This window comes from Bufo gargarizans, chromosome 2, assembly GCF_014858855.1.
Source record: "Bufo gargarizans isolate SCDJY-AF-19 chromosome 2, ASM1485885v1, whole genome shotgun sequence".
Classification (NCBI taxonomy): Eukaryota; Metazoa; Chordata; class Amphibia; order Anura; family Bufonidae; genus Bufo; species Bufo gargarizans.
Window position 1 is genome coordinate 125,097,291 of NC_058081.1, and position 19,194 is coordinate 125,116,484.

General features: G+C 42.7%; 1 protein-coding gene across 4 annotated transcripts in view; it reads left to right on the forward strand.

Moving 5' to 3' along the window:
- Positions 1 to 19,194, forward strand: part of AKAP13 (A-kinase anchoring protein 13) — a 208,304-nt gene that overhangs the window by 102,830 nt on the left and 86,280 nt on the right. For all 4 annotated transcript variants that reach the window (XM_044279452.1, XM_044279455.1, XM_044279453.1 and 1 more), the window contains exon 9: positions 17,082 to 17,157. In XM_044279452.1, the coding sequence (XP_044135387.1) occupies positions 17,082 to 17,157 (76 nt within the window). The remainder of the gene's footprint in view (positions 1 to 17,081; positions 17,158 to 19,194) is intronic.

The window sequence follows — 19,194 nt, forward strand, 5'->3', positions numbered from 1 at the left end:
CTGCTGGAAGGTGAACCTTCTTTCTAGCCTCAAATCACGCACAGAGTTGTACAGGTTTTGCTCAAGAATATCCCTGTATTTAGCATCGTCCATCCTTCCCTTAACTCTGACCAGTTTCCCAGTCCCGGCTGCTGAAAAACATCCCTACAGCATGATGCTGCCACCACCATGTTTTACTGTGTGGATGTTGTTCTTTGTGATGTGTTGGGTTTGCGCATGACATAGCGTTTTCTTTGATGGATGAAAAGTTTTTTTAGTTTCATCATACCTGAGCACCTTCCTCCATACATTTTAGGAGTCTCCCACATGCCTTTTTGCAAACTCACAACGTGCCTTATTGTTTTTAGCTGAAAGTAATGGCTTTCTTCCTCGCCACTCTGCCATAAAGGCCAACTCTATGGAGCGTACGGCTTATTGTCGTTCTATGTACAGATACTCCAGTCTCTGCTGGGAACTCTGCAGCTCCTCCAGGGTTACCTTAGGTCTCTGTTCTGCCTCTCTGATTAATGACCTCCTTGCCCGGTCCATGAGTTTTGGTGGGTGGCTGTCTCTTGGCAGGTTTGCTGTTGTGCCATGTTATTTCCATTTGGTTATGATAGATTTGATGGTGCTCCTGGGGATCATCAAAGATTTGGATATTTTTTAATAACCTAACCCTGACTTGTACTTCTCAACAACATTGTCCCTTACTTGTTTGGAGAGTTCCTTGGTCTTCATGGCAGTGTTTGGTTAGTGATGCCTCTTGCTTAGGTGTTGCAGCCTCTGGGGCCTTTCGAAAAAAGGTGTGTATATGTAATGACAGATCATGTGACACTTAGATTGCACACAGGTGGACATCATTTCTCTAATTATGTGACATCTGAAGGTAATTGGTAATTTTTATGGGTTTCCTAACAAAGGGGGTGAATACATACGCACATGCCAATTTTCTGTTTTCTATTTCTAAACAATAGTTTTATTTATATATTTTTCTTATTTTACTTCACCAACTTAGACTATTATGTTCTGATCCATCATAAAATTCAGATTAACAAAACATTGAATTTAAGGCTGTAATGTAACCAAATACGAAAAAAGTGAAGGGGGCTGAATAAATTTGCATGGCATTTTAATTTGTAAGACAAAAAGACATGCGTCCATTCAGTTCGGCCTGTTATCCTGCAAAATAGTTCCAAAGGAAGGCACAAAAACCCCATGAGGTAGAAGCCAATTTTCCTCATCTTGGGGTACTTTCACACTTGCGGCAGGATGGATCAGACAGGCTGTTCACCATGTCGGATACGTCCTGCGGCTATTTTGCCGTGCCGCTGGAAAGCAGGACATGCAGGACTTTTTAGTCCGGCGGCTTTCGCCGTGCACCGCCGGAGCTCCGCCCCGTCCCCATTAGTCAATGGGGACGGAGCGGCGGCACAGCGAAATAGCCGCAGGACGGATCCAACATGGTGAACAGCCTGTCAGATCCATCTTGCCGCAAGTGTGAAAGTACCCTTAGAGGAAATAAATATTTCCTGGCTCCAATCTGGAAATCTGAATAACTTCCTGGATCAACAACCCTTGGCCTACGACCCTTATAATATTTTACACTCTTGAAATACATCCAGGCCCCTATTTATGTAATTACCTGCCTATAAAGTGGTAACCTTTGAACATATACATTGGGAGCTCCTTTCCTACTGCAAACGTTCTAAACACAGTGAGTGCCCCCTTATCTGAGAGGTTATAACTAGGGCTGAGCGAACCAGAACCTCCCCAGGATCGGGTAGTAAAGGAATTCCGTTATGGATTCAGTTATAACGGAATTCGACGACTGAATGCAAAACGGAAGCCTTTAAGAGGCATTTAGTTTTGATTCGTTAAAATAGAAGTCTCTGGCCAAGCATAACGGATCCGTCTGGTTTCTGTTCGGCAGGACTTTGTTCTCAGTCCTGCATAACGGATAGCAGACGGATCAGTTCTGCTTGGCCAGAGACTTATGACCGATGCCTCCGTCCTAAAGGCTTCAGTTTTGTTATAATGGAATCCATAACAGAATTCCTTCACTACCCGAGGTTCGGGTTCGCTCATCCCTAGTTATAACATTAAGTGCTATATTGGGACCACTAGGCTGGATCTCCTTTCTCATCACTAGTTTTGCTATCTGCTATACCTTACTTTTAGAACTTACTGGCTTTATATAGTTAAAAACAGTTATGTAGAAAGCCCTTTAATATCCCACACATATTTTTGGTCTTCTCATCCCTGCACGTCATGCTTGCTAGCAAGTGATGGGTTCCTCCTGCTGGAGGTAATTTTTGTGACTAACACCAGGGTGTTAACTTGTGTTCTCCGTTCTCTGGCAACGGAGAAAAACATTTCTTAAGAAAAACACCAGTACAAACTGTACTTATAGATGTAAAGCCACCATGTTCAGATGTCTGTCCCACAAAGTGCGTCCTGTGGTGCAGGGGATCAATGGTTTTCCATGCTCTAAGTAGATTTATTCTGTCTCGGGGCTCGGCCAGTGGAATACTTTGCAGTAGAAGTTTGAATAAAGTTGCTAAGATTTTGTGAACAAAATAAAATAGTAAAATCATTGTGGCCTTTACAGTAAATGAGAAGGCAGCTTACAGTGGTCATTCTGGTTCATAGCATTTCGGGAGAAGTGTGGGATTTGTGCAGTTTACAGTTTATTTCTGATCTGCACTTATCTTACCGTTTCTAAAGTAACATATTTCAGGATGTAAGCCCCGTGTGAGGGGGCGGAACAAATTTCTATTAAATGTCATTTGGGACATGCTATTCTTCAGGGGCCTCGTGTATATGTTAACTTTTGAAAGGACCCCATTGTGTACTGTTTCCGTATAACGGCATTACGCAGCAGAAGAGGGGGTAGGACCTTTCTTTCATACTAGATGGTCATTCCCAGCCCCACTGTGTAGGCTCTCTTTTTCTCTCCATAGCTTTGCTTGTGCGTCAGCGTATTGTCTGGCATTTATATGTCTGGATGTACAGTAACTAATGCACTATAATGAGGCATTGTGCACTTTTATAGGACAGCTGTGAAAAGTCTACAGTGCGATATTCCCAGTCTGTATGACACTAGCTGGAGCGTTCTCTTCCTCCGCATACATAGACAGCAATGTGCCTGTCCTTATACACAGGAGCGGCCAGGACAAGTATGGTTAACGTTTCCTGCCAATACAGTACCGTATATTGATTGCATAGGGAGAGGTCAGAGTGCAATTTACTTTACATGTTCTAATATACTTCAAGTCCTCAGAGTTGTTACGATTTCTATCTGCTTGCCATAAATGTGGTCCTTTCTAGGTCCATCCTTAGGACAGTCCATCAATATTAGATTTGTGGAATGGGGGAGAGCCTCAATACAAAGCACGGTCACTATGAAGTAGGGCATTTAGTGTGACAAAAGAAGAGGCGGAAGCCACTGCCCCTTCAACCAGCAGAACAGTGGGGGTCCCAAGAGTTGTACCCTTCCCTTGATCTGATATTGGTGGCCAATTTATATACAAATTATATGTGAGGATCACCCTCCAGGTACCATGAAGTGTGTGTGCTGTGCTGTTAATATTACGGTACCTGTATAATGTCACAATAATCATTACAGGGTTATCCTGTGATTAATATAACAATATCATCTAGTACAGGACAATCTCTTTCTAACAAAGCTAGAGCCAGCCCTGTACCTGATATGGATCCAGAGATTTCTCTATTCTTTGCTTCAATTTCTCTGCTAGATATAAGGCTGGGGTGTGTCCTTTCTGCTGCAGTTCTCTATCACAGCTGATGAGGCAATTGAAGGACAGAACTCGGCATGTGAGTCCAGCTCAGCATTTTGACAGAGATAAGAAAAGGACCAAATCTACATATAGACTAACAAGAAAGGCAGCCTGCATTCTGTAAATCCCAGCCTGTGTTATAAGTCCCTTCCCGCTCTCCTCGTGAATTTTTACAGGATGGGTTTTATTGCAAACTTATATAAAGCAAGGATTTGTATGTGATAAACCTCTGTGCTGGAGGGTCCTGGACCTTATTGCCTTGCAGTTCTACATGAGCAGTCCTCAATGGCAGACCATGCAGTCAGCAGCAATGCAACATCACAATGTTCCCTGCTGAGTAGTAGGATGCTTCTCACTGTGAGGCATGTTCTTTCATATAGTACTAGAAGGTTATGGGGGATCCCGGCAGCACGCCATCATAATCTGCTTGTTTCATTTGGACACCCCTGTAATAGAGCAAATGGCTTTTTTGCAAAACGCAAATCCCGGCCATGTGCATGCTGCTATATTTTTTTTTCTGCTTCAATAGAAATTTCTCATCCTTGTCTGAAAAACGGACAAGAATAGGATGTTCTGTCTTTTTTGAGGGAACAAAGAACAGACTTGGGGATGCGGACAGCAGATGGTTTGTTGTCAGCATTCTTTGCTGCTCCTTTGAGATGAATAGGTCCACATCCAATCCCCCAAAAATGCATATTGGATGTGGACCATAGATACGCTGTGTTAGGGCTCATGCACACGACCGTATGTATTTTGTGGTCCGCAAAAAATACGGATGACGTCAATGTGTGTTCCGCATTTTGCGGAATGGGACAGCTGCCCCTAATAGAACAATCTTATCCTTGTCTGTTATGCGGATAATAGGACATGTTCTATTTTTTTGCAGAACGGACAAACTGAAATGGAATGCACACAGAATAACTTCCACTTTTTTTTTTGCGGCCCCATTGAAATGAATAGTTCCACATGTGGTCCGCCAAAAAAGAAATAAATAAATGGAACGAATACGGAAAGAAAATACGTTGGTGTGCATCAGCCCTTATGCCTAGTGCAGGGCCTGAGGGGATGTTCAGGAAGCAGAATCCCAGGCGCACACCACCCCTCGGCGCTGCACTTGGCATAACAGTTGGGGGGTATTACCATGAATCCTTTTTGTTTCACATTTATCTGCAGCAGTTTTTGTAATTGCCTATTTTTTTTTTTTTATAGTAGACATATACAAAATTAAATGTTTTCTGTGTTTAATATTCGCTGTCCATGAAAACAATTAAAATAGAACAAAGAAAGTTTATTAAATATGCAAATACTAAACGTGAGCGGACAGGCTGTGATATATAGATAAATGGGGCAAAAAATAGAAAGTATTTGCCTTATTTACTAAATCTGGAACAAAAACAGATGGGTATACATGCACAATCCTTCATGCACAAATATGCTCTGCCATTTTATACTGCCTAAAAAAAAAAAACTGTCCTAAAACACTTTATTTTTTGCATACCACGTCATTATTTTTTACTTGCAGACATTTTTGGCTAACTCACGGTTGAATGCAGTTTCTGCAGGCTTAATAATGAAGGTTGTATCTAAACGCCTGAAGAAAAAAGACTAGCTCCAGCATGGAGCAGTCAGAAAGACAAAAAATACTGGTAGAAAAAAAACTGCTGGTTTGTTCTGTGTTTTATATTTCCTAGTGCAGAAAAATGCCTCTGAACAATGTGTGAAAGCTCCCTAACAATATTCTATCACTACTTGAACGCATTGCTTCCAATGGCAGTGCCAGCCAAGTATAGCGGCGCCCTGATTGCAGCAGTGCAGGTTTCATGTGGCCACCAGCTGCGGGTTATGTAGGCATGCTCAGCTGCCTCTAAAAATCGTGATGAGGCGGACGTATACATATTTTGTACATCCAATATGACAGGTCTGACCAATCTTGCTGCTTCATGTCTTATGATACTGCGTGATCACATCATTACTTGTCATTTCATCGTTCCCCATCAGAAAAACCCAAAAGGATGTTGTCCCTAAAGCTGTGCACGATTCCATGAATGCTGATTCTCAGACTTCCTGCTTTTGTGCATTTTTTATTATTTTTTTTAGAAAATGAAGTCATATTCCAGCCTCACAACTTCAGTTCTTCCCTTTTCTGATCTGCCGATATTATATCTGTCCACTGCATGTGCTGTTTGTGGTTTCTTCAAATCCATCAGATGAGGGAGGAACAAGCATTTTGTTACTTTTTGTCTCTAGATGGTCTGCATTGCTTTGCTGCCATGTTATTCTTTTTTCCTTACAGAGGTGTAAAGTGTGCAAAAAGTCACAGATTGCATGGCTTAACAAGTGGGGGATAGCCTAAAACTTTTAGACCTTATTACTACTAAACCCTGAGTTTGAAAAGGCACCAGTTTTGGGTAGAATCAATGCTTGATCATAGTGGGCATAGGTTTCACTCTATGACTTTAGGACCGAAATGCACCAAATTTTTAGGTGGGCTGCGCCTGGAATGAATGAATTTAGCGCAGTCCACTCCTAGGGCCACTGCTGTTCTGCCTCTACTCAAAAGATTCGTTCCATTAAATTGTTTACTGCAGCCAAATTCTATAACAATTGTGGGAGACTTCATTGTTTCCCTGTATTGGATTTTTTTTCAAATTTTTTTTTTTCTCTCTCATGTTTATTTTCAACTTTATATCCTTAAATGACCTGCACTTTAACCTGTTTTGATGGTGTTTTGGTGTCTTTTAAATAGCGTCTCCTTTAGTCCAGGTCTTAATGAAAAGCCTATGTAGAAAACTGCCTGAATTAGCACCGTACCTTTTTAAGCTGGTTGCCTTGACCCCAATAATGGCACTGAAACGCTGTGTACGTAGACCTTTTCAGACTTTAGATTCCCAATGAACATCTGGTCACAGCATTTAAGCAGCAAAGACAAAAACAACCGTCGCTAAGGGCTGTCTGTGTAATCGCCTTCCGTAGGAGAGCAAGCAAATTGTAGTCACAATGGAGAGAAAAGAAGGAATTACAATCCATCCTTCGTCACTGAAAGCACCAGCAGACCCAGACTTCGATACCAGTGTACTCCTTTATATTTAAAGCAAATTCCCACCTAAAATTTACGACTCGCATGTATTTGGTGGTCCTTGAAGGAAATGCAGTGGCCAGAAATCTTCAGGTTAAAATCCTATATCGACACATCTGTCTTTCTAATGTTTTTATTTTCTGATAGAATATTTTTAAATTCCATTTCCAGAACATGATTATGGGGGCGGACATCTTGCCTGAGCTGTGTCCCTTCAACAAGTGGCATTTATCAGGTAGTGAACATTACTATATGGCACTTACTAATGTATTGTGGTTATCCATATTGCTTCCTTTGCTGGCTGGATTCATTTTTTAATCACATTATACACTGCCTGTATCCAGGGGTTATGACCACCCTGCAGTCCATCAGTGGTGGTCATGCTTGCACACTATAGGGAAAAGTACCCGCCTCTCTGGTGGCTGGGACCATGGGAGCTCACATAGGCTGGTGTTTTTCCTATAGTGTACAGACTGTAATGGGATGGAAAAATGAATCCAGGCAGCAAAGGAAGCAATATGGACAGTCACAATACATTAGTAAGTGCCTTGTAATAACTTTCTCTACATAATAAATTCTATTTGCTGAAGTGACACAACCCTTTTAAGACAATTGCTTTACAGCGGCCACAGGGACACGGTGAACAGGAGGGGACCCTATTGACATCATCAAATACGTTTAAACAATAGGCCACTTTCTGATGACACATTCCCTGTAAATCGTCCTCTTCTGCTTTGTTGGAAGTTCTGTTCAGCCGTGATCATGGACACAGCTTCTCACAGAGACCCTAGTGCCTCCTATTACACCAATTCATAAAGAATGTGGGAGAAAAGGAGAACGGCGTCATCCATACACAGGTGGGGCGCACACAGGCAGGTTCACCCATAGCAGGCTATGGGCACAATATTACAGATCCATACAACAATGTGGCTGCCATTACTGACCTTACGGCGTTTGTCCCCTAGCTGTGCCAGATTCATGAATGGTTGGCTTGCTAGAGATACAGGACTGGACTAGATCTTTGTACTGCAAGGCTCATATTCACAGTTGATTGCTGTCCTGGACATAAGCAGTATATTTCGAGCCAAGAACAGGAGGGGATCCCATCTTTGGCAATTGCTTCACTGATTTCTGAGAGCAGATTAAATTTCTGTCCATGTATTATGGCCATGTGCATGAGCCTTCAGTCTATGGCTAATGCAGACTATAGCGCTAGCGAGGGAATCTGTCACCCTGGACAAGCCTCTTACAGAGCAGCAAAAAGTCACAGATTGCACGGCTTAACAAGTGGAGGATAGCCTAAAACCTTTAGGCTGGGTTCACACCTGAGCGTTTCTCAAACGCGCGTTATACGCGCGTTTTTATGCGCGTTTTTTGTAATAGTAAACGCGCGTTTGTGTGATTGACTGCAGTGTCCTATGGCCACAAACGCGCGTCAAAACGCCCCAAAGAAGCTCAAGTACTTGATTATGCATCAGGCGTTTTACAGCGCGATCGTACGCGCTGTAAAACGCCCAGGTGAGAACCATTCCCATAGGGAATCATTGGTTTCTCCTTGTTGAGCGTTTTACAGCGCGTAGGAACGCGCTGTAAAACGCTCAGGTGTGAACCCAGCCTTAGACATTATTTCTAAAGCCTGGGCTTGAAAAGGCACCAATTTTGCAGTATAGATTGCACTTTCTGACTTTATGCAAAAAGTGCATCAAATTTACTAGTTGGTGTGCTCCTTTCAACGAATTAATCACAGTCCACTCCTAGGGCCGCTGCACCTACTCAAAAGATTATTCCCATGATATTGTTTACTACAGACAAATTTAAAAAAAATTCCACTGTAAATTGTGGTATTAGTGACTTGTGGGAGACTATTGTATAGAATTTTTCATTTTATTTTTTTTTGGAGGTCGTTTAGAGAACTAATGCCGCTGACTCCAGATCAGTAACTTATATTCGCCCCTGTTCTCCTGCTGTGCACCCACAAACCGGCAGTGGAATGCAAAGAGAAGACTCTTTTCCAATATATACCTGCCTGCACTCAGGAGTCCTGACGGTGTACTTCATGGCAGGGGATCGGTTGACTGTTCTGCAGTCAGCGACGGGTGTTCTCTGCATGCGTTACTGAATAAGGACTATTGGGTTACGGCTGCAGTCCACAAGAATACAGTTACTCATATGCAGTATTGTGCAGCTGACATTTTTTACCAGAATACATTTTTATTTTTTTTGCAAATGTGACCCTTCAATATCCACAGAATGCATTTCCGTATCATGTATTGTCGAGCTTGTACAGTAATGAAATGATGTCCTACCAGTGCCAGTAAATGCAGACTGCTGTGAATCATTGACTCTCCACACACTGGGTCATGTTCTTGGCTAGTCATGATTCCGCTCAGCAATGACTGCAGACACCACCCGCTGTAATTCACTGGATTGTGCGACGTGAGCCTGGTATCCAAATGTCACATTACGCTGTGTGTGACCAGTCCTGTGTGTCTTTATAGTCATTTATGGCTTTTAGACTGTTTATTTGTATTCAATTTTCCATACTTCTTTTTTTTCCCTCATTCACACGTCATGCTGTGTTTATTTGCAGTGCAGAAATACTATGGCAGCCAGATGTTACATGTACAGTACAGACCAAAAGTTTGGACACACCTTCTCATTCAAAGAGTTTTCTTTATTTTCATGACTATGAAAATTGTAGATTCACACTGAAGACATCAAAACTATGAATTAACACATGTGGAATTATATACATAACAAAAAAGTGTGAAACAACTGAAAAGATGTCATATTCTAGGTTCTTCAAAGTAGCCACCTTTTGCTTTGATTACTGCTTTGCACACTCTTGCCATTCTCTTGATGAGCTTCAAGAGGTAGTCACCTGAAATGGCTTTCACTTCACAGGTGTGCCCTGTCAGGTTTAATAAGTGGGATTTCTTGCCTTATAAATGGGGTTGGGACCATCAGTTGCATTGTGGATAAGTCAGGTGGATACACAGCTGATAGTCCTACTGAATAGACTGTTAGCTGCTTTTTTTTCTTGCCATAATACAAATTCTAAGTAAAGAAAAACGAGTGGCCATCATTACTTTAAGAAATGAAGGTCAGTCAGTCCGAAAAATTGGGAAAACTTTGAAAGTGTCCCCAAGTGCAGTCACAAAAACCATCAAGCGCTACAAAGAAACTGGCTCACATGCGGACCGCCCCAGGAAAGGAAGACCGAGAGTCACCTCTGCTGCGGAGGATAAGTTCATCCGAGTCACCAGCCTCAGAAATCACAGATTAACAGCAGCTCAGATTAGAGACCAGGTCAATGCCACACAGAGTTCTAGCAGCAGACACATCGTCTAGAACAACTGTTAAGAGGAGACTGTGTGAATCAGGCCTTCATGGTAGAATATCTGCTAGGAAACCACTGCTAAGGACAGGCAACAAGCAGATTAGACTTGTTTGGGCTAAAGAACACAAGGAATGGACATTAGACCAGTGGAAATCTGTGCTTTGGTCTGAGTCCAAATTTGAGATCGCACAGTGTCTTTGTGCGACGCAGAAAAAGTGAACGGATGGACTCTACATGCCTGGTTCCCACCGTGAAGCATGGAGGAGGAGGTGCGATGGTGTGGGGGTGCTTTGCTGGTGACACTGTTGGGGATTTATTCAAAATTGAAGGCATACTGAACCAGCATGGCTACCACAGCATCTTGCAGCGGCATGCTATTCCATCCGGTTTGCGTTTAGTTGGACCATCATTTATTTTTCAACAGGGCAATGGCCCTAAACACACCTCCAGGCTGTGTAAGGGCTATTTGACCATGAAGGAGAGTGATGGGGTGCTGCGCCAGATGACCTGGCCTCCACAGTCACCGGACCTGAACCCAATCGAGATGGTTTGGGGTGAGCTGGACCGCAGAGTGAAGGCAAAAGGGCCAACAAGTGCTAAGCATCTCTGGGAACTCCTTCAAGACTGTTGGAAGACCATTTCAGGTGACTACCTCTTAAAGCTCATCAAGAGAATGCCAAGAGTGTGCAAAGCAGTAATCAAAGCAAAAGGTGGCTACTTTGAAGAACCTAGAATATGACATATTTTCAGTTGTTTCACACTTTTTTGTTATGTATATAATTCCACATGTGTTAATTCATAGTTTTGATGCCTTCAGTGTGAATCTACAATTTTCAGTCAGGAAAATAAAGAAAACTCTTTGAATGAGAAGGTGAGTCCAAACTTTTGGTCTGTACTGTACGTGATTCGGTATCTGAAAACTGTGCAGGTTCCAGGCCTTGCGTTCCTTTTTGAAACCTCATTGTGCTCCATCCATTGCCTTCTTGTTGCTTTTTAGTTCAGTGGGCCAAACTTATCTGGAGAAAAATATTACCTAGTTTCCTGTTAAAGGGGTTATCCGGTAGTACAGTATTTTTGACCTGTCCTTAGTATAGGTCATCCATATCAGGTTGGTGGGGGTCCTGCTCCTGGCACCCTTGCCGAAAAGCTGTTTGAGGAGCCATCGTCCTCTTCCTAGGCCAGTGACATCACTTTCATTGGTCACATGACCTAGGTGCTGCTCAGCCCCATGTAAGTGAATGGGCCTGGGCTCCAGTACCAAGCACAGCTGCTATACAGTGTACAGCTTGGTATGTGCATCCCTTTAAAGGTACATTTCCTAGTATTCCTTCTTAAAAGAAATCAAAACTGCTTGTTATTTGAGGTTTTCGTCTACTCTTTTTAGGCTATGTTTACACCTGGAGTTTTTTGCAGAATTTGTCTGTACGTACATGTACAAGACTAATGCTCGTTAATGGTATTCACTATTCAGGCTATATGAGCAGTGGTTAGTCATATCTGAATGTCCGTTGCTTTATATTGCTCCACTAATGACCAGTTACGTTGGAGGTTCTTGTAATTGACAGCAACATACCTTCATTATTACCTGCCCGCTTCACTTTCAAACATTTATTAGACTTGCCTGAAATCACGGCTCAATTACCAAGAGTAAATAAAGTACGTCTGTCTTTCATTGCCTGATTATCTTGCAATTTACATCTTGTACTAAGAAGAAAAGTGTCCTGCGTCATAGCGGGAGAAGGTCAGATGTCTGCAAGCTCTGATGAAGAGGGAAGTTTTACTATGGGGGAACTCCCGAGCCAGATCATCTCTATGGTTTGGTTTCTAGTGTGGCCCATCTTTCTTGAAGTTATCACATTTACAGTATTATGTTCATCTCATGCCATTAAAACTGTTAAAGTAGGTAAAAGGTTAAAAACGTGTACAGCATATGGCTGGTTGTATTTGTAAGAGTTTGCCAGCAGTTTTGACCAAGCAAAACTGCTCACAGCTCTAGGTAGATGGTGGAGAGAGCCGTACAAAAATCTTTTTTGGACCTATTCTCATCAGGAGTAGTGTGAATGTGAGCTTTTATTCTGCCATATTTTGCTCCAGCAAGTGCCCAGGGCTCTCCTGCTCTCCTTATTAAGCTCCTTCACAGCCCCACCCCTCTGCTCTAAGTGGCAGCTGTGGTGCTCTCCTGGTTGGATACAGCAGCTGTCACTCAGAGCAGAGGGGAGGGGTTGTGAAGCAGCTGAAATGCAGAGAGCACTTCACAATTAAGCTCCACTCTCTGCTCATTTGCAAGAGCAGAATCTGCAGTAGGATGGAGTGAGGCCTCCTGCTCACGACCGTGTCCATTATTGTGGCTCGCAAAACATGGATATCGGCTGTGTGCATTCCTCATTTTCCCGTACATACAGAAGCGGCTAGCACACAGTGTGTTTTTCGCATCTTTTGCGGCCCTGTAAATAGCAATGGGTCCGCATCCGATCTGCAAAACAATGCGGATCGTGTGCAGACCAAGACCACAGCCTGAAAACTAAAAGTTGTAATAACTCCTGATGAGAAAAGCTCTACAAAAGGTATGTTTAGTGCGGTCACCTTGAATGATTACTTCCCTCTTTAAAAAATATGACAAATGATTAAGTTTTTTCTTAATGATTTGGGTATTTTTTGTTACTTATTTATCTTTACAGCTGCTATGGGGGTCCATGGGTTCTTAATGGCAAATTTGTCACATTATAAGTTAATCCTCTCCTGTTTCTTTGTGGCTACAGTAGCGGTAATGCCAGTTGTAATGGTTGTCACTGGGTTTTCACGAGTCGTTTTGTTCAGTTTTTGAAGTAAATGAGTACCGACTGGTGTCTTAAAGTTCCTTTCACATGGGCTGATGCGTAGACTTTCATTATTACAATTGTTTGTTCCCCGTTAGCTTACCTAACAGATGGGCTGCTGACAGAGCCATCTTGAGTGTGATCACCCGACAAACGAGCGTTTTTCTTCATTTGTCAGCTGTTCTGCGGTGCCTCTGCATGGGCCGGTTATTGGGAACTAACCAGGGTAACTACAAGCTGATTACCGCTAATTGCTGGTCTTCACCTGTACATCCCGAAAGAGAAAAGAGTAATGGGTCATAGAACTTAAGACATCTGGGAATGGTTTCATGTGCGTGAAGTGGTGGCACGGTCAGACAAAATGCACGGTTTGTGGCTGTGATGGCCATTTTTCCAAGCTCATTAGCTGCTGAAGGAAGAAAGTGTTCAGTGACTGCCCTTAAATTTCCTTCCCTTGCTGATTAACTTGAGAAACCTGTGTGCACTACTGAGTAAACCCAACCTCTTTCCATTCCAAGGCCTCCGTTTTATAAGCAAGAACAGTGTGGCTAAAAGCTCTATGGAAAGCTACTTGTCCCATGAGAGGGATACAAGGAGTGAGATGCGGCAGGGAGGGGAGGAAAGGGTGGAACAGTCGGAATACAGGAAACCATGTGGCAGGGTCACTTCATGGGCCCCAGCTGATGTGAATGAATGCATTGACAGAAGCAAATTAGTAAGGCTTGCAGAGTCCTGTCACGAAAATGACTGTGAGAAATGCATGAGGGCCGCCGCTCCTATTTTACAGACTTTATCCAGAACTAGTCTTTATGCACTTCTTCTTTCATCTTCCAAGAATATTAGTTGATTTCCTCTTTCGTCTGCATGAATCATAGTCTCCACATACGGAGGCTTGGCAGAAGTCTTCTCCTCCGAGGCTGGAGCAGCCGCAGTATTTGAAAAATACAAATTTTCTTACTATCGTCTCCTGTGTGCTGAGATGCACTGGGGGTAATGCCAGCTGTGCCCTGCAGCTGTATTCTGAGGCTCCCTTTTTCAGTGCCCACAAGACGTTGGATTGAACATCTTTATGTTGTGGGAATAAGAGTCAAGCATTGACGAATGCCAGGGCAGAGTGGAAAAGGCAAAGGATGACGTCCTCAAAGGAGTGGCTTTTCTTTTCCTGTGGAGAAATGTGATTGGGAATAATGCACATTTAAAAAAGAAAAAAGGGGGGTCCCTTCAAGCGGAATATGGTGAAGATTTTTTGAAGGCTTCTACAGCAGCGTCTCAGATTTCACTTCCAAAACATATCTCGCCCTGGATGTGAGAGAGACTTTACGGGATTTTCTTCTTCATTTTTGTGTGCCTGTGAATGAGATGCTGAAGTCGCGTCTAGACAATAACTTGCATTTTGCTGTGACTCGAGGCTTTACTGGACGTACAGAGTTTGTTTGCACACTTGCACCTCAGAGGCGGCTTTCTGCTGGGCATCTGTAGCTCATTTACACTGTCGGTGGTGCTGTGCGATTATTGCATTTTATCTCTGTGGAGAAAATGTCAGTTTCATATCTGTCGTGGAAGTGTTTTTCCTGTCGAGGAAACTGGTGATGTTGTGATTCTTGGTGCAGGAGGGGGAAGAGCCGGGGCAGCGGTCTGACCGGGACACTGTGGCTTTATTTCTTTTCACTCTTTATTCACAACGAGGAAAATGTACGAGAGGCATAAAAGACGGTATAGCCTGTGCAACATTGCCAAAGTTGACCGTGTTGACCGCTCCGATGTGGTGCTTTTAAAGGTAATGATGTGCATAAGTTTTTTTGCTATTTCAGGTATGTTTTTTATTTATTTTTGTTTCATGGTTCTCATTTTATAAAAAAAAAAATTCAGTTTTTGCCCTGTTGTATTGGCAACCTGTCAATGCCTGGAATCCGAAATCTGACCGCAAACATATGTTTTGAGCTAAATGGGTTTAGCAATAGCCAATCATCATCCATTTATTTTTTTATTTTTTTTACTCAAAATGTTGAAATTGCAGTGAATTAAATTCAAGGTCTTGTCATCCCATGACAAGTATGCTGAATAGCTGATCAAATTTGTAGTGGTGGCTGTGTTTATGGCCGGCGTAACAAGTAAATCTGTGAAGCGGGTTGTCCTGTGTTTACATGCGAGGCCATGGAGCTGTGTTCTATACAGTTTACTTAGTTTTTATACTATCCAAACATCAGCTTGTGAGAGTTGCTTTCTTTTGTAACACAGTTGAGCAGTGAAGCGTGCGTTTCCTGAAGAATCCTGGTAATTAACTTTTCTTATTAATACAATGATTCATTGCCGTCTAAATTTAGCCGGTCAGAAGGCAATCAGTGCAGTCTGGGAATGTTCCACTCATAACGGTTTTTGGGAGCCTGGCAGTGTGTCTGGCACTGTACATATAGGGCTGTGCTGGCTGCCTGTCATATAAACCATATGCTGGAAGTATAGGAAACTTGCTGTCATATCTGTGGCATTTTGGGATAAGTAGCTATTAAGCCTATCGATGCTGGGATGTTTATACTTGGGTCCTCCATGAGCCTTAACCCTTAGTTTTGCTAGTGTTGAGGTCATGCCTCTCGCTGGACACAGTTCGACAGTAGGAAGCCTTCTTGTTGTAAGTTTTAGAATATCAATCTTTTTGTGTATTTCTATGTTCTAGAGACACAATATATAAGGTGTGCCTGTTAGACGAGACAATGGGCAACACACAATAGAGCTTTGCATGCTATGTTGTGTGCTACCCCCATTGCCATAGGAGTTTCAGGGGATCAGGAGCCCTTGATGTGCTCTGACACTTGTGCATGTGCTATATAAAATGATATACTGTGGAGGCTGAAGGGGAGGAGACTCAGTTGTTTGATGTCCACCTGAAGGCGCTGCCCTAACACTTAATCCCACCTTGGACAACCCATTTTTAAAAGGGCATGTTCTATTTAGGCCAGTTGTTCCCACTTAGGTTTTTTATGCAGTTTTTAAAGCCAAAGCCAAGGACGGCATAGGTCATGAACATCAAGATATTGTATTGAGCGGACTCCAGCGCTCGGCTCGCTCTTCAACTGTTTAATAGTGGTTTTAAGAAAATGACTGGGTCAGTACAGGTAAGTGACCCAGAGTTTTTATCAGGGCCTCTGTCACTAGTTTATGTTGCGCTCAAAGCCGCATTAAAAATGTTTTTCGAGTGGAGGTTTTGCAACCACCATACATACCCAGAGGAAACTTGCCGTAATGCTACATTCGCATATGTGTCGCTATTTTCGATTGATAAAGTACCGGACCCCATTATAGTCATTGGAACATACAAATGATACAGAGAACATACAACATGCAGATGTTGTCATTGGTTGGATTTGAATCCAGGAGCCCAAGCTTAGTAACAATGAAAAGCTTCGGGTCAGGGGGGAACTAACTCTCCTTAGGGAGAGAGCACCTTAATCAGTGTAAGGAGACTTTTAAGCAATACATGCTCCTCTGGAAATCTGGATTAACACTGATTAAGGTGTTCTCTCCCTAAGGAGCATTAGTTCCCCCCTTACCTGGACACAGGCCTCTCACCCAGTTAAGCCAGTACTCTCTGCCCTGCACTGATAAGGGGCAATCACCCCAAAACAGTTGTCTGCAGATGAGGTGCTGGCTTATTTAATTTTCTAGTCATGTCTCAAGGCTTATTTTAAGAGCTGAACATTGACTTATAGGATAGCCACCTTACATCTGGTGGTATTAGAGGCAATGAAAAGCTTGGTATGGATGGACAATGAAATATATAAATGTATATAGATGTGTAATAATTTACCCTGATTGATGATTTTATAGATACATACAGCACAAACTGCAGTTTCTATTTTATCAGATGACTTCCTCATTGGTTATCGCAGCTCAATTTTCTGAGTTTGTGAAATTCTACATAATCCATAGGTGCTGGATTATCAGAGTTTCTGAATATTGACTTCTGGATTAAAAGAAGTTTACTACTTTTGCATGCTTGCAATATATACATAATGTGTGCATAGTTTCCTGTTTAAGCCACTTTACTAATGTTTAGACTTTCTTTCTTTTCCGCTCAGATTAAAAACTGCTGCTCCCTAACCCCATGTCCACATCCAGTCCTTCTTGAACCAAAGCAGACAAATGACACCAAAGGTAGGTTAATTGTCACATGACATTAGAAGTACTGAAAAAGAGGACGAGGTGTTGGTAAATTCAGTGCTGGAGATTTACCAATCTAAATTTGCCAGAATTTGCCAAAAAGAACTAACCTACATGCCTTGTGCCACATTTATTAAAGGTGTATTCCAGTAATTTGAAGTTATTCCCTACCAACAAGATAAGGGATGATTAGTAGTAGATAGGCGGGGATCCTACCACTGGGACCCCACCGATCTCAAGGAACTCTGCCAGGCTCCCAGAAATTATCAACTTTGGAAGTTGGGCTCTGGCACTCCATTCATTTCTACGGGACTGCCGGATATAGCTGAGCGCTTAATTTGGCCATTTCTGTCAGTCTCATAAAGATGAAAGGAGAGGCAGTTTACATGCTCAACCTCCCACTCCATTCACTTCAAGGGTCCCTGCGTGGTGCTGGCCCCCGTTTTCATCTATCTAATAGTTATCCCCCCTATCCTATGAATAGGGGATAGTTTAAGCTACCAGAATGCTCCTTTAAGTGTGTTAGACAGTTGTTTTCCTTTCTGGCTTATGATGCATCAGTGTGCGCCAAAATGCACCAAATTTATCATCCAGTATCAGGCACTGTGGTAAACCTGCCCCAGATGTCCACTCTCTAAATCTTAAACCGTATTAGTAAAGGTGCATTTACACTCAGAGCTAAAGCCGATTGTCGGGAAGGAAGTGTTCCTTCCCAACAGTCGGCTGCTCGTTAATTGGAAGTGGCTGCTGCATTTACATGCTGTGATCGCCTCCACAGTATGAGGATGAGCGATGGGTCATCCTCCTACAGCTTCATTGTTTCTGGGCAACAGATCTGTTTTGACAGCATGATCTGCTGTCCACAAATGATAATTTATGTGCCTGCACTAATGGTCATGTCACCCAATAAACAATCTTTTCACTCGTTATCAGGTTAGCGGCTGAACCTTTTACACAAGCAGATTGCTGTTCGTTCCCAATAATCTGCCCGATTATCTGGACGTGTAAATCCACCTTAAGTGTTCCCCAATTATTTATTTACAGACATTTAAATAATTAACCATAATCATAATCCCCCAAAAACCATGTACGGAGCCTATACCAGATAAGCCAATTGTAGCATACTTAAAGGGGTTGTCCGACAACAAAAAGTGAGAAAGCACCTGGAAGGTGTTTAAAACAACAAGAAAAGCACTCTCTGGCAGGACTCTCTGACAGTCCTGCCATTTTAGCGCCGCAGCTTCTGTCCCTTCCACTTCTGTTCCATATACACTCCCATGACCACTGCCTGTTAATCGTTGACCTCAGCGGTGACATTAGAACACTGAGCCTCAATCTCAGTGACATAAATGTTTAATCTCTAGAGCGCCTGTTTGCATTCACTTCTATGGGAGTAACAAACATAGCAAAGTAAGTGTATTCAGCTGTTTTCTGAACACACATAGAAGAGTATAGGGAGAGCCTCTCACACCTCCATTGACAGGGATGCGAGAAGCAGCCCCCCCCCCCCTTTATTTTTTTTTAGATAGGAGTGGCTCCTTTAAGTGGGACCTGCACCTAGCGGAATACCTCTTTATAGATAGACTTAGGCCACTTTCACACGGTCGTTGCGGAAAAATGTGCGGGTGCGTTGCGGGAACACGCACGATTTTTCAGTGCGAGTGCAAAACATTGTAATGCATTTTGCACGCGCGTGAAAAAAATCGCACGTTTGGTATCCAATCTTCACAGAAGTTTGGGCTTGGGATTGAGGTTCTGAAGATTGTATTATTTTCCCTTATAACATGGTTATAAGGGAAAATAATAGCATTCTGAATACAGAATGCATAGTAAAATAGCGCTGGAGGGGTTAAAAAATTAATAAATATTAACTCGCCTTAATCCACTTGCTCGCATAGCCGGCATCTCCTTCTGTCTTGATCTTAGCTGTCTGCAGCAACAGGACCTGTGGTGACCTCCCTCCGGTCATCACATGATCCATCACATGATCTTTTACCATGGTGATGGATCATGTGATGACTGGAGTGACGT